Source organism: Myotis yumanensis, unplaced genomic scaffold (assembly GCF_028538775.1).
Source record: "Myotis yumanensis isolate MYYU_CA2020_CCGP unplaced genomic scaffold, mMyoYum1.0.hap1 SCAF_16, whole genome shotgun sequence".
NCBI lineage: Eukaryota > Metazoa > Chordata > Mammalia > Chiroptera > Vespertilionidae > Myotis > Myotis yumanensis.
In genome coordinates, this window is record NW_027223767.1 from 42,637,792 (window position 1) to 42,661,411 (window position 23,620).

Consider the following 23,620-nt stretch of genomic DNA (forward strand, 5'->3'; position numbering starts at 1 on the left):
CTTCTCTCTGCCCCCCCCCCCCCAGCCCTCCAGGGCAGTCATCAGGAGTTCATCAGAGTTTTATTCAAAGTTGCCACTTGCAGCTGGAGACCCCACCCTCCATGGGATAGGGGTCCTCTGTGTGGACAACTCTTCGGCTTCCAGTTCTTTCCGGTCTGCAGCAGACCTCTGGATACCTCCTCTAGTCCAGTCTTGCTTGATCTTGGAACTGGCTTTTGCCTGCACCTCGGGGTTCACGCAGAGAAGAGCCCCAGGTTGTCTGTCAGCAGCTGGGCGCCACGTAGTTACCCGGGAAGAACCCGGTCCCCTCCGAGGTGACACCCTCACACCAGCCATCGGAGTGGCGGCGGGTGATGCAGATGACGGTGCCCTCGGAGAAGGAGAGCTCGTTGTCCTTCTGGCCAGTGTACGGGTACAGTGTCACCACTGCAGGGCGGAGGAGAGGGCGCCATGAGAAGTGCCTCCTGCCCAGCCATGGCGATACAGGGGCCTGCATGATTCTGGGGAGCACGTAAGGGAGAAGGGTGCAAGCCGTGGGGCAAGAGGTGCCTTCTCCCAAGCCCTGGGGACCGATCCCTTCCCCAGCTCAGTTAAACAATCGCAGGCCAGCTGCTGTCTTCCCAGCTTGGTTCTGAACGACTGGGTAAACATTTGCTCAGTTCACCAGGAAATAGGGGAGGGGGGAGTTGACAGTAGGCCCAGAATGCATCTGGGGTGGAATGGCAACCCTGGTGGTGGGACCTGGGGTCCTTCAGGCCCAGAAAGGTGCCTACCTTTCTCCAAGTACGAAGCAGGGACCCAGCTGGGCTCTTCTGGCCCAAAGCCTGGTGGAGGTGGAGGTGGGAGTTCCAATTCATCTACATCCAGGATTGGAGGAGGGGGCAGGTCCAGGGGCAGGGGCAGCTCTGGGGCTGAGAGGGAAAACAAAGTCTGCCGTGTGCACAGGGAACCCCCTCCACTCGCCCCAGGAAACTGCTGTTCAAGAGGAGGGCACCCCAATCTGCCCATTTTATGAAATCTTCCTCCAGCCCTTGCCCAGCATGGTCCTCCCACACAATGCCTCCAGCGCAGAGTAGGTGCCCAGTAAACACTGAACCTTTGGACAATGTAGGGTAGTCAGACTGCGGTTAGCTGGGTAACCATTGGGCACGTCACCTAACCTTTTATCCTCAGCCTCGTCTGTTAAATGGGGGTGTTGAAGATCCCCTTAGGGTTAGATTTAAGTGAGAAAATGGATGAGAAGCTTCGACCCCACCGCCTGGTATAAAGCAGGCCCTAAGTTGTTAGTTCACCTCCTCTCCTCCTTTCTCCTTTCACTGAGGTGGGCGGGGTTAGATCCAAGAGGGGTGGGGAGGGGTACTGGGGGGTGAGACAGGAACCCCACAGTGGAGCTAGGAGAAGAGGGTGGAGTCCCTTACCTGGAGGGGGCAGGGACAGTTCCTCCAGCGGAGGGGGCAGCAGGCCGATGTCGGAGGCTGGCGGAGGGGGTGGGGCCATGGAGCTGGGAAGAGGAGGGGGCGGGGGTGCTGCCTGCCCCTTGGTCGTGGAGGCCCCACCGACACCTTCGGCACTGCTGGAGGTCAGGGAAAGCAGGGGCGTTTAGTTCGGGGGGACCCCTTCCCCAACGGGCCCCGCCCCTATGACCCATCGTGACAGCTGGCAGGAGGCCCCGCAACTCCCACCACAGCCGCTCCCGGCTTGGGCTTGGGGGGCTCACCCAGCCGAGGCCAGGGACGAGGCAGAAGAGGCTGCGGAGAGTTTGCCGTCGGGCAACACCGGGAGCTGCACGGGCTCCGGGATCCTGGGCGCGCGCCTGCGGGGGAGGAGGGGGAGGGTGCGGTCAGGTGCGGGGAGGAGGGGGCGGCGGCGGCGGAGGAGGAAGTTGGGCGGGGAGGGGAGGGGATCATGTGGGGCCGGTTTGGGTCTCGGCGGGCGTGCCCTCACCCCAGAGTCGCAGAGGTGGGTGTGGCGGGCGCCTTGATGCTCTTTCGAGACAGGGTCCCGGTCCTCGACAGCTGCGTGCTCAGGTCCTGCGGGGAGACGGGGCTGGGCTGAGCTGAGCCCCCCCGCCCCCTCCAGCTCCCTCATCCCACCGGGGAGAGAGGAGAGGGGAGAGGGGCGGACAGGGACTGGGAGGAAGAGCGAGGCCTGCAAGTTCCCACTTCCACTTCCCAGCCCCCTCTGGCCCGCCCCACCCCGTCTTGCTCACAGCCTGGGCGCCAAGTCTGCCGCGGCCCCACGGAAACCTCAGCACAGACAGTCTGAAGGCCACTTCCTCTGCACGGCCTCCGCGGCTGCGGGCCCCTCACCCCCTCCCACAGCGTCTCAGCGCCCAGCCTGGTGGCTCCTAACCCCGACCCCGGCCTCGGCGTGGGGCTGAGGAAGGCGTGGGAAGGCAGGGACCGTCACGCTTAGCAAAGTCCCACCTGGCCGGCCTGTGGCCCTGGCTCTGGGGTTCAGGGCAGAGAGGAGCAGAACACACACGATAGAGTGGAGTGTGCCCAGCTCTGGAAGCACTGCCACCGCTCTAGTGTCCCGTGCCCACCTAGGCACAAGCCCACGCAGGAGAGCCCCTCTGTGACGATAGGGTTCCCCCAGGGGAGGGTCCATAGGGAGCGACATCCTCTTCTCCACTTCACTGGGGTCAAGACACAGGGACTTAGCCGAATCCTAAAGCGTTCAAGCTGGACAGGTGGGGAGGCCTGGTGCCTGCGGGGAGATTTAGTTCCCCCGCTTTGAGGGAAAGGTATGTTCAGGATATGGGAGGAGGAGGAGGGGCCGTTTAGATACAGAGGGGCTTGCATCTAACCTGGAATGTTGGAGTGTGGGGCCAGGAATTGATGGAATGGGGTGGTGGTGTGGGGGTGTCCTTGCCCCCCTCTCAGTAGACAGACCCAGAAGAAAATGCCAGAGTCCTGCCCCCCTGCCTTCACCACGTCCCCTTTGAGTGGCTGCATCTCTGCCCCTTCTCGCCCCACAGTAGCTCTGGGGTGACTTCTCAGTGCTGTGACCTCAAACCTCCAGACAGAGGAAGTTGCCGTTCTCACGTGGCCGGGGAGCCGTTCTCATGCACACCCCGACAACCGCCCTTCCTCCTCTTGCCCTTCACACACGCCAACGCCACGGCTCAAATGTCAGTCTCAGCAGATCATCTGAGTGCAGGGCGAAGGCCGGTCATGGGGGGTTTTTATGGAGGGGGTTGGCTTCAGGAAGTGGGGACAGGAACATGGATGTGGAAGAGAAAGTGAGGGGGAGAGGTTGTGGAGAAAGAGGAGGGGCCCTGTCTCTACCTTGATCCCATGGCCAATGTCATCCAGGCAACCGAAGTTGAGGGGTTTCCTGAAGTAGGGCGTCAGGGGAGGTAGGCTCTCGGGGGCGATGACTTTCTGGCTGGGGTGCAGCCGCTGGACAGTGGCTAAGGTGCCGATCTCCCTCCGGGCCACCTTCTCCATATGCATGTTCACCATCTGTGTGACAGGGTTTGAGGTGACAGTGAGGGGGGGCTCTACAGCACCACCTTAAGGGAGGAAGAAGCTAGCGACTTTGGGGTGGGGGTAGGGAAGTGGTGAGATCCAGAGAAAGAGTGAGCTTTGTCCCCAAGGCCACACAGCATTTGGGAAGAGTTGCCCTGGGAGGATGGAGCCACTTTGGAGCTACTTCCTGGTGGAAGAGAATGGGGGTTATTATTAGCTGAGCAGGAACCAGAGGAAAAGAGAAAACCGCATCCCTGGGGATGTCGGGGAGAGAGCGGGCTGGCTTGGGAGCAAAGAGGGAGAGCGCGGAGGTGGCTGAGAGTTGTGGCAGGGTCAGCTCTCCCTTTTGAGGGACAAATAAGTGAATTAATTCCTCTTGGGATGTTTTGTGGAGAAACCTACAGCACTGAGAGGGTAGGAACTCCCCTCTGCCGGGATGAGAGGAAGGCACCCCCACACTGAACACGGGGCTGCTGCACAGGCCAGGCTGATGTGTAATTGGATCTGTGCATGTGGATTATGGGGCAATTAACTCCTCAGCCAAGGATCCAGGAAGGAAGGAGGGGGGGGTGTGATAGGTGGGCAGGGGACACTAGGGCGGTGGCAGTGCTTCCAGAGCTGAAGATGACCTTGCCAAGCAAGCACTCTGGGTCTAGGATATTTATTAAGTTACTAGAGGCCCAGTGCACGAAATTCGCGCACTGGAGGGGAAGGGTCCCTCAGCCTGGCCTGAGCCCTCGCAGTCCTTACCTCCTGCCTGCTCTCTGCTCCTTACCGCTTGGCTCGCTGCTCCTTAGCGCTGCCATGGAGGCTGGAGAGGCTCCTGCCACCGCCGCTGTGCTCGCCAGCCGTGAGCCCAGCTTCTGGCTGAGTGGCACTCTCCCTATGGGAGCTCACTGACCACCAGGGGGCAGCTCCTGTGTTGAGCGTCTGCCCCCTGGTGGTCAGTGCACGTCATAGCAACTGGTCGTTTGGCGTTTGGCCATAACGGTCGTTTAGGCTTTTATTATATAGATTGCCCATGTTTAGAAGGAAACAGGGTCCATTTTGCCTCTTTCCTGGACTACGCAGCCACCGTGATTGGTAGAACCTGCTTCCTACTACTACACAGGGTAGAAGTCAGAGAAGGAAAGAGCTTTGCCTTCAGGGAGTACCTAGTCTGATGGGGCAGCAAGGCCCAGCACTGACACAGCCACAAAGATAAGGAGGTTCAATTGGGAATTGCCAAGCTTCTGTGACAAAGTCAGACATTTGGACGTGGAAAAAGGCAGCAAAGAAATATTACTACAGAAAATGCCCTAGTGGGGCTGAAGACGGGGGGGGGGGGGGGGGGGGGGGGAGGGGGGGGCTGCAAGAAGCCGCCCCACATTCCTTACCTGGCCCAGTGTGCTTACACGGGCTTCCACCTGTCGCAGAGCGACTGCCTGCAGGTCCAACATGCGCAGGGTGTTCCCGGCCAGGTTGCCCACCTGGTAGGCCACGCTGGCCAGCGCCTGGGTGGTAAAGGCCATGGTCTCCTCCAGTGCCTTCCGCTTGTCTGTGGCCTGAAATACACACAGTCCTGGTCAGAGGCCAGCACCTTCCACTGATTCTTTGCTGGACAGGTGGGATGGGAAAGGGTATAGGGAAGGGGGGGCTTGGATTGGGAAAAGCAACAGCCCTTAAGTGTTTTATCAGAAAGTGTTTTCCATAAGAATGATGTGACAGTAGGTGGACTAGGGACATCAGAAAAGCAAGTCTGTAGCCCCAGGGAATGGAGGCCAGGGAAGAGAAAGATGCCCCTTCTCAAATAGTCAAGCTGAGGATTAACCCCCACCTCTTGGAAGGTGGGGGTAAAGGGTAAATAATAGAAATGAGAGGGAAAGGCAATACTGATTGAAGGAGATCTCAAACTTAAAACCCAGCTGACCTTCTGGAAAGTTCAGGCCCTCATCCAAGACCTTCTAACCAAGATCCTGTGGGAGTGAGGCTGAGGAGTCTGTGCCTTTATTTATTTATTTTTAACTTTTTATTTTATTTTATTTTATTTTTTAAATTAAATCTTTATTGTTCAGATTATTACAGTTGTTCCTCTTTTCCCCCCCATAGCTCTCCTCCACCCAGTTCCCACCCCACCCTCTGCCCTTACCCCTCCCACTGTCCTCATCCATAGGTGTACGATTTTTGTCCAGTCTCTTTCTGCACCCCCACACTCCTTTCCACCCAAGAATTGTCAGTCCACTCCCTTTCTATGCCCCTGGTTCTATTATATTCACCAGTTTACTCTGTTCATCAGATTTTTTATTCACTTGATTTTTAGATTCACTTGTTGATAGATATGTATTTGCTGTTCATAATTTTTATCTTTATCTTTTTCTTCTTCCTCTTCTTAAAGAATACCTTTCAGCATTTCATATAATACTGGTTTGGTGGTGATGAACCCCTTTAGCTTTTTCTTATCTGTGAAGCTCTTTATCTGACCTTCAATTCTGAATGATAGCTTTGCTGGATAAAGTAATCTTGGTTGTAGGTTCTTGGTATTCATCACTTTGAATATTTCTTGCCACTCCCTTCTGGCCTGCATAGTTTCTGTTGAGAAATCAGCTGACAGTCGTATGGGTACTCCCTTGTAGGTAACTGACTGTTTTTCTCTTGCTGCTTTTAAGATTCTCTCTTTGTCTTTTGCCCTTGGCATTTTAATTATGATGTGTCTTGGTGTGGTCCTCTTTGGATTCCTTTTGTTTGGGGTTCTCTGCGCATCCTGGACTTGTAAGTCTATTTCGTTCACCAGGTAGGGGAAGTTTTCTGTCATTATTTCTTCAAATAGGTTTTCAATATCTTGCTCTCTCTCTTCTTCTGGCACCCCTATAATTCTGATGTTGGTACGCTTGAAGTTGTCCCAGAGGCTCCTTACACTATCTTCATATTTTTGGATTCTTTTTGCTTTTTTGCTTTTCTGGTTGGGTATTTTTTGCTTCTTCGTATTTCAAATCTTTGACAGGAGTCTGTGCCTTTAAAAGCTCCCCGGGGACTCTTGTGCTCTTTGTTTAGCTCCAGTCTGCAGGTGGGCATTTGGAGGATAATGACTTGGTCCATTTTATAGATAAGAAAATTCAGGCCCAAAGATAGTTACCTCATTCATTCCTTCCTTTGAATAGCTTCCAGTACATGGAGGATGAAATCCAAACTACTAACTAACTACGACCTTTATAGGACCCCCACAAGGCCGGGTCCTGTTTTCTCTTCACCCTCATCCCCTACCACTCCCTCTCTCGCTTACTCCCCTCCAGCCACATTGGCCATGGGTTTCTGTTCCTGATCAAGCTATGATTGTTTCTACCTCAGGCCTTTGCACTTGTACTTATTTCTAGAAAACTTCTTATTGTTAAGTCTCAGCTCCTCAGAGACACCTCCCTCACCCCGCTATGATTTTCCCCAGCCCACTTCTGTATCAACGAACATATTTACCCTGTTCTCTTTTCTTCAAAGCAATTAGCACTATCAGCAATTATTTATCTACTAGAGGCCCGGTGCACAAAATTCGTGCACAGGGGTGGGGGGGGTCCCTCAGCCCGGTCTGCACCCTCTCCAATCCAGGACCCCTTGGGTCAGACATCCCTCTCACAATCCGGGACCGCTGGCTCCTAACCTCTCACCTGCCTGCCTGCCTGATCGCCCCTAACTGCTCCCCCCTGCCGGCCTGATCACCTCTAACTGCCCCCCCGCTGCCAGCCTGATCACCCCTAACCGCCTCGGCCTTGGGCCCCGCCACCGAAGGCAGGATGACCAAAAGATGTTCAGTTGACCTGGTCTAATTAGCATATTATCCTTTTATTAGTATAGATTTACTTTATATCTACTACACAGATGCATACACACACACACACACACACACACACACACACACTAAAATGTAAGCACAGTGAGGGCAAGGAGGTTTTCTGTTTTATTCTCTATCCCATCTTGGTATAGTGTCCCCAACACAGATGATAATAAATATGCACTTGTGAATTAATTAATGGATTTCATATAAACCTAAATACTTGCTGGGCATCTTCCCACTGTCTTCCAGGCACTGTGCCAGGGGCTGAGCAGGGTCACACTGCCAGTCAGTGGTGAAGGGGTGGGCAGGGAGTGGCTTAAGACAGAAGAGGGATTTTTTTTCAGTCCCAAATCCCACGGTGGTGATTGGGACAAAAGTTCTGTGGGCAGTTGGTTCCCCAGGCAGCTTCCTCATCTCTGGTTGGATCATGGAGTTGCTGCATTCTAGCCTGTACTGTTGTGGGGATGGGGAGGTAAGTCCAGGGCAGACAAGGCTGCACCATGGGGTCTCAGCACTGAGGTGCTCCTCAAGGCCCGTCAGTGGAGAACACACCTGGAACCTATCAGAGCAGGGTGCTCAGAGAGATCTGGGTGCCTCCAATGTAGCTTGAGTTAGGCTGGAGCCAAAGGGCAGACCCAGAATCTTTTGAGCTGCCCCTCCTGTGTTACTCCTCTCAGGAGTCCCTTCCTGCCTTTCTGTTCCAACACCAGTTAGGAGATGCTCATTTGCAAGCAATGTACATTCATTGGCATATGCAACCAAATGCCTTGACAAAGCAAAGCAATCAGGATTTTTTTGTGTTTGTTTTTTTAAAATCCTTAACCAAAGATAAGTTTTTATTGAGGAGAGAGAGAGAGAAAGAAAAAGAGAGAGAGAGAGAGATCTGCAACCAGGTATGTGCCTGACCAGGGATCAAACCTGCTACCTTTTGGTGTATAGGATGACGCTTCAACCAACTGAGCCACACTGGCCAGGCTAACCCAGGAAGTTAAAACCAGAAAGAATAACAGGTCTTGTTCTAGTTCAAGACCTCTCTTTAATAGGTGAGGAAATGAAGGCCCAGAGGGGATCAGGGACCATTCCTTTGGTCTCCACACGAATTTGTTAGCTCAACTCTCCTGTACTGTTCCCTCCCTGGACTGGCGTGTAGAATTTATCACTGGATTTCTTCTTTCATCCTAAATAGGAAAAATGTCTGCTTGGTCCCAATTCTGGCCGGCTAGAGCCTGGGTGCCTACTAACCCCTGGGTCTTTGACCAAAGTCAGGTCTGGAGGTCAAGGGTTTGGGACCTATCTTCATGACTGACTGCTTATTTATTATGCAAATTACCCCATCTGTAAACTCCCTGGACCCTGACAGAGAACTCTGCAGTTGACCTCATTCCCCAAGGGTTTCCTGACACCTGCTTGTGGTAGAGGGAGGGGGCTGGGAGAGGACAGAAGGCCTAGGAACCAGGCCTTGTTAAAAAGCAGTTCTAAGAAGTCATCCATACCTTTCTCAGGCATTTGCTCTCCAGACAAAAATCCTCAGAGAGACCAGAAAAGGGAATTGGTTCTGTGGTCTCACGGTTAGTGTTCTGCCAGAAGCAGGAGTCCAGGAATGCCAACCTGGGCCAGAGCTTCCTCTCCCCGGAGTGTTTTGCAAGGGCTGCTCCACCTCACTAGACTTGACGTTTGTTATCTACCTGTACCTCTCATCCTTCTGATGAATAAGATGATGGTGATGATGATGGTGATAATAATAGTAACAGCTGCCACGTATCCTGGCCTGTTTAAGGGGCAAGCACTGGGCTAAATGCTCCAATACATTATCACATTGTACTGAATTAAGGGGAAAGTTGCCACAGGTCCTATAGTTGGTAGTTGGCAGAGTTGGACATTGGACTCAGGCCTTTGTGCCCTCAAATCCTGTGTGCACACTGTGTGCAAATGAGAGCCCACGGAAAGTGCTTTGCGATGTGCAGAACTGATTGAAGGAATGGGAAGGAATACTTCCACCCTGGTCATCAGGAGGCGTGCGCCTGCTGCGCTAGGAGAACAGAGCTGGTTTACAGGCCAATCAACACCTACGCAGTCAGAAATGACATCTGGAGTCAGAGTTATGGGTTTGAATCCAGGTTCTGCCACTATCTTGAAAACCTTGGGAAAGTGAGTTAACCTTTCTGGACATCGACCTCTGGTTGTGAAATGGGAATGGTTCTCCCCTCACAGGACCGGGGTGAGGACTAAAGGAGGCCGCCCACTCGCCCAAAGTAAGGGGGCCGAGGGTTTTAACTATTATTATCATTGACTCTCTCTCTTTTTCAAAATATGTTTTATTGGTTTTTAGAAAGAGGAAGGGAAAGGACAGGGAGATGGAAACATTGATGAGAAACATCATCAGTTGGCTGCCTCTTGCACATCCATCCCTCACTGGGGATCGAGCCTGGAACCCGGGCATGTGCCCTGACCGGAAATCCAACCAGTGACCTCTTGGCTCATGGGTGGATGCTCAACCATTTAGCCATACTGGCCAGGCTCATTGACTCTCTCTTTCCCATAAGCACTTGCTCCTTTTATTATGATGGTTTTTCAATATTAATCTGGGAGTCCCTGTGCCTCCTCTCACAGTTTGATCAGAACAGGTTAGAAAAATGAAGTTTTGCTGACAGGATAAGAGGATTAGTCTGTAGCCCTTAAGGGAGCAGAGGAAACCGAGGACAGAGAGTGCAGATAAATCGTCTTAAAGTCATACAGCATGTCAGGGAGGCGGGAAGGTGGGGAGCTCGGCTTCAGAATCAGGAGGCCTGGGCTGATGCCGGCTCTACTGTTCCCAGGTGGCGTGACCTTCAGCAGGTCCCCTTGCCTCCCTGCACTGCTGTCTCACAAGGTGGTCACCAGGATTCATGAAATAACAGAGGTGCTCAGTCATTAAGTCTTTCTCCTTCCTCTTCTCTCTTTTTTTAAAAATATATCTTATTGATTTTTCACAGAGAGGAAGGGAGAGGTATAGAGAGTCAGAAACATCGATCAGCTGTCTCCTGCACACCCCCCACTGGGGATATGCCCACAACCAAGGTACATGCCCTTAACCGGAATCGAACCTGGGACCCTTTGGTCCATAGGCCAACGCTCTATCCACTGAGCCAAACTGGTCAGGGCCAGACCCCTCTCTTGAACCCGGCCTCATCTCCCTGCTCCCCCACTCTCCCTGGTCCATCTCAAGCCTTGGGCAGTCCTTTGGAAGTCTCACCTAGAGCCAGCCTGACAAGGACAGATGGTGCCAACGTGTGTGAGCACAAGCCTTTGGGCCTGTGGGTCTGAGTGAGAGGCTGGGAGGCTGAGAATGGTGGGGTAGTGTGCCCGGACATCTGAGGCTTGGGGAGAGAAAAGGGGCACAGTGGGGGCTTGGGTAGCACAGGGTCACGGTTAAAGTTTGGGGGACTGGGTTGAAGCTGAGGCCTGGAGCGGGAGGATTTCTCAGCCAAAGCGCAGGACAAGCACCTGTCAGGATGGTCCCCATGGCCTTGCCAGGGGGATGGCCTTGCCTAGGGCCCCTCGAGGGACTGGGGTGTCGGGCCGGTGCCCGCCCTACCTGTGCGTAGTTGTCTTCGCAGTAATCGGCGACTCGCAACAGGGCGCTGTGGTTGCCCCGCAGAGCCTCCCGGCCTGTGGGGATCTCGAACTCCTGCAGCTGCTGCAGCTCTGCCATCACCCCAGCTCTGCCGGCTCCGTGGGAGCGACTGGTTTTGTGCCTCACCCTTCCCTTGATTGGTCGCTCTGCCTGCCCTCTCTCTCACCGCTTTTGGTTTCCTCTTCGTGAGAGACCGAAACCTGCCTGCAAAGGGCAGGCATGCTCATTCCGGGACAAGAGGAAGTCAGTGCCTGCTCCCGGGGCCTGCACCGTTCTATCCCCTGCCCAGAGGAAGGGGACAGCCAATGGTCCCTTTGGGGGCCCAGCCTCCCAACCTCTCCCCGCAGAGGAAGTCAAGGTCGGGGCGTCTGCGATTGCTCCCTGGGCCTGGAGAGGAAACTGTTGGGGGGGGGGGGTTGATTGCGGAGGAAGGGGGGTGGCCTGCTGGGGGGGGGGGGGCGCGTAGAGACAGATTTTCCACTCATGGATAGGGAGGAAAGGGCAGAGGGTGGGGGCTTCCTTGGGAAGCCCAGGGATGAGTCACCGAGGGACAGCAGAGTGGAGGGTGGAGAGGATATGGAGACCAGTCGTGCCGGGGGCCTGTAGGGTGGCGGAGCAGCAACAAAGAAAGACAGACAATGCAACAGTAAGAAGGACCAGACGGGACAGCAGGAAGATACAGCCAGAGTCCCCTAGGAAGTGTTTACAAGCCTCTGCAGGGCTCCATGGGATGACGATGTGGTGCGCATGCTCTGGGCTCGATGGAGGCAGGATGAGGCAGGATGAGGTGAAATGGACCAAGTGTAGTGTGAGGGACTCAGGTTAGACAACAGGAAGGACTTGGCTGTGAGAAGCACCAGGTTCAAGATCCTGATGAACGGCTCGGGTTTAGGAAGCAGCGGTGGCTAGAGCACTGAGCCAGCCTCAGGAGGTAGGTGCTCTATTCCTGCATTAACAGGGAGGTGGCTAGATGGCCTCCAGGGTCCTGTCCTGGTCTCAAATTCTTAGAAATCCTGGAGCAGGGAAAGTTAGGATGAATCCCGGGCCTCCTCCTGGCCCCTCTGAGCACCCAGCCTGTCACCCTAGAGGCAGGAGAAAAAGAGGATCGCTCACTGACCATGTTGGTCCCTTACCATCTGCTCCTCCATTGCCTTGTCATTGGACAGGCATCAGCCTGAGCAGGAGCTCAGTGTCTGTCACCTCGGGTGGTCCTAGGAGGAGACCAAGAGAAAGATCAGGATACGTGCCCTGTGCCCAATGCTGGGGGACCGCTGAGGGAGACCCACACCCAGGCTCAGGGAGGCATGGAGGCCTGGAAATGGGTGTGAGAGGTGGCCATGGCCACCAGCGCTAGTTGACACAGCATCCTAAGTGAACACGTTATTGAATGAGTGAATGACGAGTGAGCTGGGAGAAGCTTATAAAGTGAAATTGTGGGGCTCCAATCAGGGACACAAAGGCTTCTTGGGTGAGGGAAGTTAGGAGCTGCTCTAGGACTTGCCTCATTGGGAAGAATCGCCTTAGTGCAATCTCAGAGGTAGGGGAGGGGAGGGCTTGGGAGAGGAGGCAGGGGGAGGGTGTCGTAGTGTACCCCACGAATCACACAAGGACACCTCAAGAAGTCGAATTAAGGAGCCACATTTATTCCAAAGCCAGGACTACGAGGGGGCAAATGCTCTCCAAATCTCGTAGTACCTGAGTGAGGGCAGTAGCCATCTTATAAAGGCAAAGACCACATCCTGCTAGACATGGGAATGTGGAATTATCTTGTGAAAGCAGTTTTACAGAAGCAGAATTGAGCAAAGTTAATAATCTTTAAAGGTTATGTATAGTTTCAGTCCCTGGAGCCACTGAGTCACCAGAAAGTATTCCCGGAGCCACTGAGTTAAGGAAAGCAATTGTGTGGGTCTGGTCCTCAGACACAGGAGAATAGCCTTTGGGGTGTGGGCTGGCAACATAATGGGGTGATTTATGTGAGTTTCCAGGTCTCAATCTGGAAACTGAGGCAACTACCCTATTGTTTAAGCAAGCAGGTGTGTACAGAAGCCAGAGCAGCAGGGTTAAAATTCAAACAGCAGTTCTTACCCGAGATGAATGTTACTGTGCTTTATTGCTTCATGGGGAGCATGTAGGGCTGGAGGTGAGGACTGGGGAAATAGGCTCTATGCCAGGGAGGCCACTAAAGGGGTGGAGCTTATGCAGGGGGCAGGGAGTCCGCTCTGGTGGCACTGAGAGCTTGGCGGCTCAGGCCGATGGATGGGCTTAGAACCTTGAGCCTATGATCAGCTTAGGCATCAGAGATTCGGGCTTCCAGACCATCTGCTTTGTCCAAAGACGTTCCGCTGAAGAGAAGCTGGGAGGCTCGAACTCCATCCTGTCTGGTTGGGCACAAGCGACTTGAAGTGCACGCTCCTTCTTGGCAGGTGAGAGGGGCTGAGGTTGTAGTGGGCTGGGATCTAGTCTTGGAATTGCTGAAGTCAGGCACCTGACAGGCCTTTCTGATAACTGTGTAGTGATGATGGTGATGATAAGAGTAATAATAATCAATGTACTGTGTTCGTTATGTGCCAGGCAATGTATTAGAATATTTTAAAGGCATTATTTGTTCGTACTCACAACACTTGTATAAGGTAGGTACTATTACTATACCCATTGTGCAGAAGGGGAGACTAAGACCCAGGGAGGTTGAGGGACTTGCCTAAGGCCTCGCAGCTTGGAAGCAACAGAGCTGGGATCAGGGCTGGAGTCTAACAGGCTCCAGAGCTCTTCTCCTAACCACTAGGGTTCCCTCTCCCCTGACAGGACCTGGAGTTCCTTAAAAGTTCTACCTGTGTAGGATGTGCAACAATACTTTGCTCCCCAAACCTCCCTCACAGGAAGAGACTCTTTTTTTAAAATTTTACTTCGGAGAGGAAGGGAAAGGGAGAGAGAGATAGAAATATCAATGATGAGAGAGAATCATTGATTGGCTGCCCTCGGCACACCCCACACTGGGGATCGAGCCTGCAACCCAGGTATGTGCCCTTGACTGGAATCAAACCTGGGACCCGTCAGTCCGAAGGCCACTGCTCTGTCCACTGAGCCACACCAGCCGGGGCGGAAAGAAACTCTTTTTCTCTCCCTTCCCCAGGCTCTGACTCCTGTTTCCTCCACAGACAGGTCCTTACCTGAGGACAGAGTGTGCCTCCCCCACCAGATTGGGGTCATCCTTTCACCCTGAGCCTAGACTCGTGCTAGAGGTGGGGTGGGGAAGATGCAGTGAAGAAATGGTGAGCAATGAGGGGCCTGAACTGGGGGACATGGCAGGGAAGAGGGTAGAAGTTGAGGTGCAGACAGTACAGAGGGGGGAGCTGGGGGAGCTTGGGGAGCCCAGGGGATTTGCAATTCTGGCTGCAAAATCCTTTCCATGATCAGGTCTCTCCGGGGCGGGATGGCCCAGGAGCTCGGCGAGAAGGAGCTATTGAGGATGGAGGTGGAGCAGCTGAAGAAGGAAGTGAAGAACCCAAGAGCTCCGGTGAGTCTCCTCTTCCCTGCCCTGCTCCCTCTTCTCCATCCCTCCTAGTTCCCATGGAGCTGGAACTCGAAGGAGGAAGTGATGGACAGTGGGGTGGTGGGACCTCTCTAGGGCAGTAGGAGGAGCAGGAGGTGCCTCTGGGATGGGGTAAGGAGGCTGGGGTTGGAGCCCATGGAGGTGCACAGGACAGACCCTCAGCGCCTGCCCAGCCCTGGCTCTGGGCCAGCATCCCTTGCAGGTAAGTCAGGCTTTGTGGTTCTGGACAAGGACCTGCCACCCCTCTCACACCTGCCTGTCCCTCTCATCGTTCTTCTCTCTGGCCTCTGTCTCCACCCCGTCCAGAGCCGATTTGGGGGGGGGGGGGACTGACCGAGTCATGGATCCTGAGCAATAAACAAGGTTGGGACCTTGCTTTGCTTTCTGCCAGATTTCCAAGACAGGAAAGGAAATCAAGGATTATGTGGAGGCCCGAGCAGGAAACGACCCTCTTCTCCAAGGCATCTCTGAGGACAAAAACCCCTTCAAGGAGAAAGGCACTTGTATGATAAACTGATGGTCCCAGGGCCCCTCGCCCTGACCTCCTGTCCCTCCTCAGCCCCACTCCTCCCCCAGAACCTGTCCTGGGACGCCCAGAGGGTCAGTGAATTTCCACCTTCTCTCAGCCACAGAAGAGGAAAGAGACAGACCTGCTTCGGGTAGAAGTTGAGGTGCTTTGCGCTTTGCTCTCTGTGGGTGGCTTTGGTCAGGGACAACGTTCTGCAGGCGCCATCTTCTGGAAAATGCTGCTCTTGGGGGCAGTTCCTTCAAGGGAACTGTTGTTGGGGAGGACGAGAGGTTCTACCCTGAGCTACTGGGGCTGGAACAGAAGGAAATGTGGAGGGGGTTTCAGAGAGGCTGGAGCAAGGGGTCGGGGGGTCGGGGGGGAGGACAGGAGGGGTGGTGGCGAGCTCATTAGTGTTTTACTAAATGTGAGTTAAGTACCATTAGTGAGTTATGAAATCAATTCAGTAGATTATAACCAACTTTTAAAAAGGAAAAAAAATGTGAGTGTACAGTACTTTTACATGTAATAAAGGTGAATATTGTTTCTTAAAGTTTTTAAAAATATATTTTTTATTGATTACAGAGAGGAAGGGAGAGGAAGAGAGAGATAGAAACATCAATGATGAGAGAGAATCACTGATCGGCTGCCTCCTGCATGCCCCACACTGGGGATCGAGCCCACAGTCCAGGCATGTGCCCTGACCAGGAATCAAACTGTGACCTCCTGGTTCATAGGTCCACGCTTAACCACTGAGCCACACCGGTCAGTTTATTTCTTAAACTTTTTTTTTTTAAATATATATATATTTTATTGATTTTTACAGAGAGGAAGGAAGAGGGATAGAGAATCAGAAACACCGATGAGAGAGAAACATCGATCAGCTGCCTCCTGCACACCCCCACTGGGGATGTGCCCACAACCAAGGTACATGCCCTTGACTGGAATCGAACCCGGGACCCTTCAGTCCGCAGGCCGACGCTCTATCCACTGAGCCAAACCAGTTAGGGCTATTTCTTAAACTTTTATTTCAGTTTTGTGTATGTGTGTACTGGATGGTGATGTAAACAGGTGTCTTACCGAGGATCTTGGTAGAAACAAATGAACAAACAAACAAAAAACTGGTGAAAGCCACTGGATAAATGATGAGAAAGGTCCTGAGTGGGCGTGAGTAAAAGCCTGCGTGTGCGTGAGGATTCACAGCAGAATCAAATCTCAGAGCAGAAGGCAAGGCCACTTCTGTGGAGCCTCCAACTTCCACTTCAGTGCAGAAATCTTCCTACACCCCCAAGTAGCAAAGAACGTGGAGACCCCCCCAGGAGACTTCCAGGCATCAGAAGCTCAGAATTTCTCAAACATGTTCTGTTGATGGACAGCTCAAATGGTTAGAAAGTTCTTCCTGTTTGCCTCTCTAACATCCATCCGAGAGTTCTCCTCGGCCTCGGTGGCAGCCCTCCAAGTGTGTTTTCTTCCCCATGTAAACATGTGCTCTTTTCTCAAGAATCTGAGCTTCCTTAGTCTCCACTATCTTGGTTGTCTTTTTAGCAATTACCAATACTGAGCCGACCGTGGATCGGACGCAGAGAAAAGGACTTTTCAATGACCATTTTACTGATTCTTGCAACACCGCTATTCAAAAGGCGCCATAACTGTCCTTTTACAGCTAAGGCTCAGAATATCTATTTTTAATTTTTTCTAGCCTTATTGAGATATAATTGACATATGACTGTATAAATTATAATGATTACCATGACAAGTTTAGTTAACACATCCATCACCTCACATTGGAAAATGTTACAGCTTCTGAACATTTTTTTTTAAATATATTTTATTGATTTTTTACAGAGAGGAAGGGAGAGGGATAGAGAGTTAGAAACATCGATGGGAGAGAAACATTGATCAGCTGCCTCTTGCACACCCCCTACTGGGGATGTGCCCGCAACCAAGGTACATGCCCTTGACCGGAATCGAACCTGGGACCTTTTAGTCTGCAGGCCGACGCTCTATCCACTGAGCCAAACCGGTTAGGGCCAGCTTCTGAACATTTAACTTTCGTACCCAACTGCACCCAGAAGTTAGTGGTGGGATGAAATTTATCAGTGTCTCTGTGTGATGCCTGGAATGGAACCTGGTCCTCCAAATGCATCAGGCTGGCTCAGAGTAAAGGATCTTTATCCTGGGTTCCTCTTTGTGGCTTACCTTTTTTGTTTTTTATTTATCCATTTTATTTATTTATTTATATAGTTAGTTAATCCTCACCGGAGGATATTTTTCCATTGATTTTTTCAGAGTGTGGAAGGGAGGAGGAAAAACAGAAACATCGATGTGGGAGAAACACATGGATTGGTTGCCTCCTGTACTTGCCCTGACCAGGGCCTGGGATTGAGCCTGCAACCTAGGTACGTGCCCTTGAACGAAATCGAACCCACGACCCTTCAGTCTGTGGGCCAACGCTGTATCCATTGAGCCAAATTGGCTAGGGCCTATGGCTTACCTTTTCACTTTCTTATTGGAGTCTTTGATAAGAACATAGAATATTATATTAATTCTAGAGGTCTGGTGCACGAATTCGTGCATGGGTGGGGTCCCTTGGCCTGGCAGGTGATCGGGTCATCTCACCCAGTCCCATTGGGGCCATTGGGACTGGCCAGCCAGCCAGCCAGCCGCTGGCCTGGGAGAGGGACTGCAGGAGGTTGGTTGGCTGCAGGAGGTTGGCTGTGGGAGTGCACTGACCACCAGGGGGCAGCTCCTGTGTTGCATGTCTGCCCCTTGGTGGTCAGTGCACACCACAGTGACCATAGGTCTAATGGTTGCTTAGGCTTTTATATATATAGATGATGACATATAACAAAATTTTAGAATCTTCTGTGTCTTAAGATTTTCCCTACTCTGGCGCCATGAAAATATTCTCCTATATTGTTTTCCAAAAGCTTTATTGCTTTTCCTTTCAAAGGTCTACAGTTCACACGAAAGGTATTGCTCTGCTTAGTGTAAGTTGGGAGGAATTTGATTTCATATTTTTCCATATGACACCCATCGTCCCAGAATAATGTATTGAAAAGTCGGTCCTTTTCCCCACTTCCCTTTGTCATATATCACTTGTCCAAGTATGTGCGGGGCTGCATCTGGGCTCTCTCTTCTGTTCCATTGGTATGTTTGCACCAGTGACCTTGCACCAGTATCGCACTATCTCAATCTCTATAGTTTATAGTTGACAGTAAGCTTTAATATCTGATAGAGCAAGTTCTCCCACCTTATGCCTATGTGTGCCTGTGTATGGCTGAGGTGGCTCATACACACAAATCCATTTGAATCTTTCAGGAGTGCGTAGGGTGGGGATGGGGTGGGGTGGGGTGCAGAGAGGCAGCTCACGGGAGAGATTCAGAGCAGTGCCAGGATCCTCTGTTACCATGGCATTTTCCCAAGAAACGAGAATGTATAACCACAGTGCCAATCACCCTGCAAGGAGATCACACATGCGTCATCGGCCCTTGTCACTTATCCCCGAGGGACAGACCGCTCTCAAAACCCAGATACCAATCCAAAGAAAACAACACGACATGCACGGCTTCCCCCTGCCCTCCCCGAAGGGCACCCTTTCCTGCAAATCACCTGGGCCTGGTCAGCACCGAAAACCTGGATCCAGGACAGACTCGTCAATTGAGAGATCTCGCTCCATCCTGTTGGTAAACCCTGTAGAGATCCCTACCCTCCTCTCGGGAGAAATATGCATGGAAAAATAAGATGAGAAACAGACAGCAGAGATGCTCCGACCCGCTGAGACGGACTGAAGAACCGGTACGCTAAGGAAGGAGTTTTTGTTGTTTGTTTGTTTTCCTGATCGAAAGACACAGAGTGTGTGGTATAGGACATATAGTCAACAATATTGTAATAACTGTGTATGGTGCCAGGCGGGTACCGGAAAAACCAGGAGGAAGGAGCACCTGTAACGTATATGATTGTCTAAACACTATGCTCTACCTGAAACTAATACAAAATAAAACGGAATGTAAACTGTAATTGAAAAAAGAAATTTTTCTTTTTAAGAATCTAAAAGAAAACGACAGAACACCTCACTGTCCACTGCCCGAATAACAGACAACCAAAACAGACACACACACACTTCAGTATCGGACCGATTCACAGCCGGACGGACCGCCAAACCCTCGCCGCCCTCCCCAGCCCGGCGTTCCTTCCCGCGCCCCTCGGCTCGGCGCGGCCCGTTCGCCCGGCGGGCCCCGTTGGCCCCGGTTTATACAACAGAAATGCATCGCACTCTGCACTCTGGCCAATAGGAGGAAGGATCCCCGGCAGCTTTTGGGGAGAAGGGGGTCTCCCAGTCCCGAAGCTGCCGCTGCAGCCCACCCGAAGCAGGACCCCCGGACGGGTCAGGTCCCTCCGCCGGCCCCTCCCGGGTTCAGTAACCGGGTGCCGGTCTCCCGGGGACAGGCATTGACTTTTCCGCCCCGACTCTCACGCATGCGCACTGGGACCCCCAGCCAAGGGCTGAAAAGAAAACATCTTGAGAGAAGGGGAGGGACCCTAAACTGCGGCCGGGCAGGTCATCGGGGGCACCGCGCAGCCCGAGGTGGCCGCGGCCGCCAGCAGCCCCCCAAAACGGGAGTTGGAGAACCAAAAAGCTCAGAGAGGTCCCACCGAGATTTGAACTCGGATCGCTGGATTCAAAGTCCAGAGTGCTAACCATTACACCATGGGACCTGCTGGCTGCTCTAGGCGGCCATGAGTCTTCTCAAACCATATAACTGGGGTTCGAACAGTCTTCCCAGAACCGCGGCCAATGTCGGGTTCACCTGGCGTGGGCGCTGGGCCCGAGGTCGCAGGGGCGAGCGCGAGCGAAGCAGCGGGGGCCTCGGCGTCCCAGACGTTCCCGGTCCGGGGTGTCCTGTCTAGCCGCCACTCTCCCTGCTGTGCTCGGGGTCCTGGCCGGCGTCCGGGGAAGCCGGGAGGGCGGGGAGCCGGCGGGGTTGCTCTCGGGACGGAGGTGGGATGGGGGGTGGGGGCCCTGGATGCTGGGCGGGGCTGGAGGCCGGGCAGGCGGCTCCTGCTCCCAGCTCCCCAGCAGGAAGCTCCGCCGCCTCCTGGGCTTCCTGCTTGTTTGCTTTCTTTCTTTATTTACACACGTGTGTCTTGCAGGGAATATTTTGGCTGAGCGCGGAGGGACCACAGTTCCAGCCCCGAGCGCGCCAGGCGCGCATTTTGGAGCAGGGCGTGCACCCCCCAGCTGGTGCCTGGAGCTCCACGCGGCTGGACCCAGCTGAGTTCTGCACGGAAGGTTTCACTTCCAGTTCCGGGTGTAGCTTGTAAAGGTACCTGCTAGGTGTTTCCTTTTAACCTGCAGGTTACCATCAGATCCGTGAAAGAGACGGTCCCGCTTGGGCTTTTGAAACTAAGTTTTACTAAGAGCAGAACTGGGTACTGTTCATTCAGGCCAGTCGGGCGACAGATAAAATTTTGTATGCCGTTTGATCCAGCAGTTTTCGTTTTGGAACTTTATCCAAGGAGCTACTGGGACAGGTGCCAAGTGGGATGGTCTCAACTGTGTTGTTTATAACAATAAAGAACAGAAACGAAATGTCCTTTAAGTGAAAATTGATTAAATAAATATCGACTATCAATACAATAAATACTGTGCAGGAATTTAAGGCATAGGTTATTGTATTATCATGAAAAAAAGACGCAGGCCTAAATAAACCAAACAAAAACTAATCTACTTACCAATTAGTATCCTATATAATAAAGAGCTAATATGCTAATTAGACCAAACAGCAGACCAACTGTCCAGACGACCTTCCGGACAAAGCCGGGGCTGCAAGGGGCAGAGCCCCTTGCACGAATTTCGTGCTCCGGGCCTCTAGAGTATAATAAAATCTCACGTATACAAACAGAAAAGCTGTGTACCTATGTCATAAACAGTTGCCATTTATTTGCTCTGTGACCTCTGACTGACTCCCTTTCTTGAAGGATCCAACATTGTGGGTCTGGGTGACACCAGTGCTGTCCCCCAAGACAGATGTATTCTCCAGGCTTCTGGTAGCCAGAGTGAACGTGTGTGTCCTTAGCTGGCCAACGGGACTTAGAATCCCAGAAGCAGGGATGCTTTATAACTTGTCCTAAAACAAGTGGAGGGTCACAGGACCAGTGATGGCAGCCATTCCATGTCCACTGGCAGCAGAAGTGGCGTCCTAACCAGACTGTCTGGGATCCTGACCTTGGCTGGGTTCCTGGCTGCCTGGTTCCCCTTCCTTCTTGCCCATTTTCCTGACTTTGCTTTCCCTGTGAATTATCTGGCCACTGTCCAATGAGCCCCTTCTCTGCTTAAGGTACGCAGAGTCTGTTTCTGTTTCATACAGTCAAGAACCTTCTTAGCCCAGATTGGAAAAGGCTTGTTGATGACAGTGATCTCAGGGGAGTACATTTTTGAGGGCCTGTTTTTCTGCACTGCTTGAAAAAAAATTGTTCTAACGCTTGTATATTGTCAAGAGAAACATTACCAATTTTCCATTTTGAGGACGGAACCAAACTCCCCTTGAGCTCGTTTGGTGAGATAAAGGGGTCCCTCTATTAAGGCTGGAGTGACTTCATATGGAATTGATTTAATGTCAAGTGACTTTAGTGTCCCTGGGCCTCAGCTTTCCCGTCTGTTTCCTTCTTACAGGGGCTCTGTGAGTGTGGGAGTGTATTGCAATTAAATTTTCAAAAGCTACTGTAGAAATCCTAAAGGGTGATGATTAGAGCCTTTGAAAGAGTATAGGAGAGAGTTCCTTCTGTCTGGTACAAGGATAAAGGAGTGGCTTCCTCTTCCCACTTCTCCGGACTCCCATTCCCTAGTTCTTCTTTTGCAGTTCCCACCTCCCTCTTTCTCCGCCTCAGAAAAATCTTACCAAGTGAGACCCTGCTGAAACCCCTCTACTCATGCATTCCTCAAGTGCATGAAAGGTTCCTCTCCCTCACAGCTTTTGTCGTTACTCGCTGGAATTATAGGTAATGGTGTTCTATGGTTCGGTCTCTCCCATCTTTCCGCCCCTCCTGGGCTAGGCTGTGAGCGCTTTGGGGGACAGGGCCCAGGACTGACTGCTCGTTGAATGTGACTAGTGCCTTACCAAACACTTCACTAAACCCCTCTGGAGGGCCCAGGAGACCTTAGGAGGGAGAAACAACTTTACAGTTTTGTGTTCAGAGATCAGAGAAAACAGAGATAATATGTAATCCCCTTGTCCCAGCAGCACTAGTTTCTTTTAACGTAAATCCACGGTGCACAACCTCCCAAAGAAGTCTTTGACATCTTTGAGAACAGACTCTACAATAAGCCTCCACAAGGTGGCCCCTGCAGCGTGGGGGAGTCAGGTGTGGTTAGGGTCAGTGGGGTTCGATCTGAGGGCTGAACTTCGGCAGAGTGCACCCCAGAAAGTACAGTGAGGCCAGGGGTTCACAAAAGAGGGCTAAAGTCCAGGATACGAGACTTTTAAGATATTCTCCCAAATTTTTTGTGAGCCTGAGTAAGTGGATAATGAATGGAGTAACAGGTACAATGATGCTTTGAGTACAGTAGTTAACATAAAAAATATTCATATTCACTATCAAGGCTAGGTTCATCGATTTCCTTTATCCATGCAGAGGCCCCTCACAGTGAGCTGGGATGGAATCTGCCTTGCTCAGCACCCTCACCACCCAGGTTAGGTGATATCTGCCACAAATCCCCACTTTGCCTTGGCAGCTCTGGCATTCCCCAGGAAAACCTGATGGGGGAATCTGGCCACTTACTTTTTAAAAAGCAGCATCCACATTTTATCTTTTTCTTGAGTGTTTGCACTTTATTTTTAAAAATGAATTATTTTATATTTTCAGATTATAAAGATAAGACATTTACGATGGAAAATGTAGAAAATACAGTAAAGTACAGAGAAGATTTAAAAATAACCACAGCCTGGCCAGTTTGGCTCAGTGGACTGAAGGGTCCCAGGTTTGATTCTGGTCAAGGGCACATGCCCAGGTTGTGGGCTCGATACCCAGGGAGGGGCGTGCAGGAGGCAGCCGATCCATGATTCTTTCTCATCATCTCTCTCTCCCTTCCTCTCTGAAATCAATAAAAATATATTTTAAAAAATAAAATTAAAATAACCACAGCCCCAACAAGCACTTTTAACATTTGATGTGTTTCATTTCCTTTTTAAAAAATGCATTTTTAGAGATCAACCAAAGGGCTTATATGCAAGCATATAGGCCTAACCAATGGACACAGACAACAGGGGGGTGAGGGCATGAGGGGATGGGGGGGGGGGGGGATAGGGGCTAACATGGGGATAAGGACACATATGTAATAACTTAATCAATAAAAAAAATTTAAAAAATAAATAAAACAAAAAATGCATTTTTACATAGTCTCACTGTATATATATATATACTTAAAAGCAGGTAGAATATGATTTTGCTGAGAGTGGTTTTCAGTCTGAATTTACTGGAAGTCCTATCATTTGGAGCCTTGCAGGGCTGGAAAAGAATTCTCTACCCCAAGAGAAAGCACCAGCAGAGACAGGAGACTTAGCCAGAGATCAGTTTGAGCAAAAAGACCAGCCTACAACATTGTGAAGCTTTAAACATTTTCTAAAAAAAAAAAAGCACTTTCTGCCCACGATGAGGAAAAACGTGGGGGCAAAGA

General features: G+C 51.8%; 2 protein-coding genes and 1 non-coding gene across 5 annotated transcripts; 1 reads left to right on the forward strand and 2 right to left on the reverse strand.

Moving 5' to 3' along the window:
• Nucleotides 1–41: 41 nt before the first annotated feature.
• On the reverse strand, nt 42–11,244 carry ABI3 (ABI family member 3). 2 transcript variants are annotated; one of them, XM_070395245.1, is made up of 8 exons: nt 10,850–11,244; nt 4,850–5,017; nt 3,291–3,467; nt 1,945–2,030; nt 1,718–1,813; nt 1,419–1,570; nt 774–911; nt 42–426 (listed from the first exon to the last, which is right to left on the reverse strand). In XM_070395245.1, exons 1-8 carry the CDS (start codon nt 10,964–10,966, stop codon nt 263–265), a joined length of 1,098 nt encoding a protein of 365 aa, XP_070251346.1. In that variant the 5' UTR covers nt 10,967–11,244; the 3' UTR covers nt 42–262. The 2 variants fall into 2 exon arrangements, with proteins under 2 accessions (XP_070251346.1, XP_070251345.1); XM_070395244.1 differs by having other exon boundaries at nt 1,419–1,573; nt 10,850–11,242.
• Nucleotides 11,245–12,470: 1,226 nt separating this feature from the next.
• Nucleotides 12,471–15,289, forward strand: GNGT2 (G protein subunit gamma transducin 2). 2 transcript variants are annotated; one of them, XM_070395251.1, is made up of 3 exons: nt 12,471–13,311; nt 14,303–14,402; nt 14,830–15,289. In XM_070395251.1, exons 2-3 carry the CDS (start codon nt 14,319–14,321, stop codon nt 14,953–14,955), a joined length of 210 nt encoding a protein of 69 aa, XP_070251352.1. In that variant the 5' UTR covers nt 12,471–13,311; nt 14,303–14,318; the 3' UTR covers nt 14,956–15,289. The 2 variants fall into 2 exon arrangements, with proteins under 2 accessions (XP_070251352.1, XP_070251351.1); XM_070395250.1 differs by lacking the exon at nt 12,471–13,311 and having other exon boundaries at nt 14,289–14,402.
• Nucleotides 15,290–19,590: 4,301 nt separating this feature from the next.
• Nucleotides 19,591–19,662, reverse strand: TRNAQ-UUG (transfer RNA glutamine (anticodon UUG)). Its single transcript has one exon. It is a non-coding gene; the product is annotated as a tRNA-Gln (tRNA).
• Between the last annotated feature and the right edge of the window lie 3,958 nt (nt 19,663–23,620).

Bases quoted from the DNA above. Each gene is read 5' to 3' on its own strand.
- ABI3 (XM_070395244.1), bottom strand. From the start codon at position 10,966: ATGGCAGAGCTGCAGCAGCTGCAGGAGTTCGAGATCCCCACAGGCCGG. The intron at 3,468-4,849 runs GTAAGGAATGTG...CCTGTCACACAG, and splicing joins GTGTAAGCACACTGGGCCAG to ATGGTGAACATGCATATGGA. The intron at 1,814-1,944 runs GTGAGGGCACGC...CCTCCCCCGCAG, and splicing joins CCCACCTCTGCGACTCTGGG to GCGCGCGCCCAGGATCCCGG.
- GNGT2 (XM_070395250.1), top strand. From the start codon at position 14,295: ATGATCAGGTCTCTCCGGGGCGGGATGGCCCAGGAGCTCGGCGAGAAG. The intron at 14,403-14,829 runs GTGAGTCTCCTC...GCTTTCTGCCAG, and splicing joins TGAAGAACCCAAGAGCTCCG to ATTTCCAAGACAGGAAAGGA.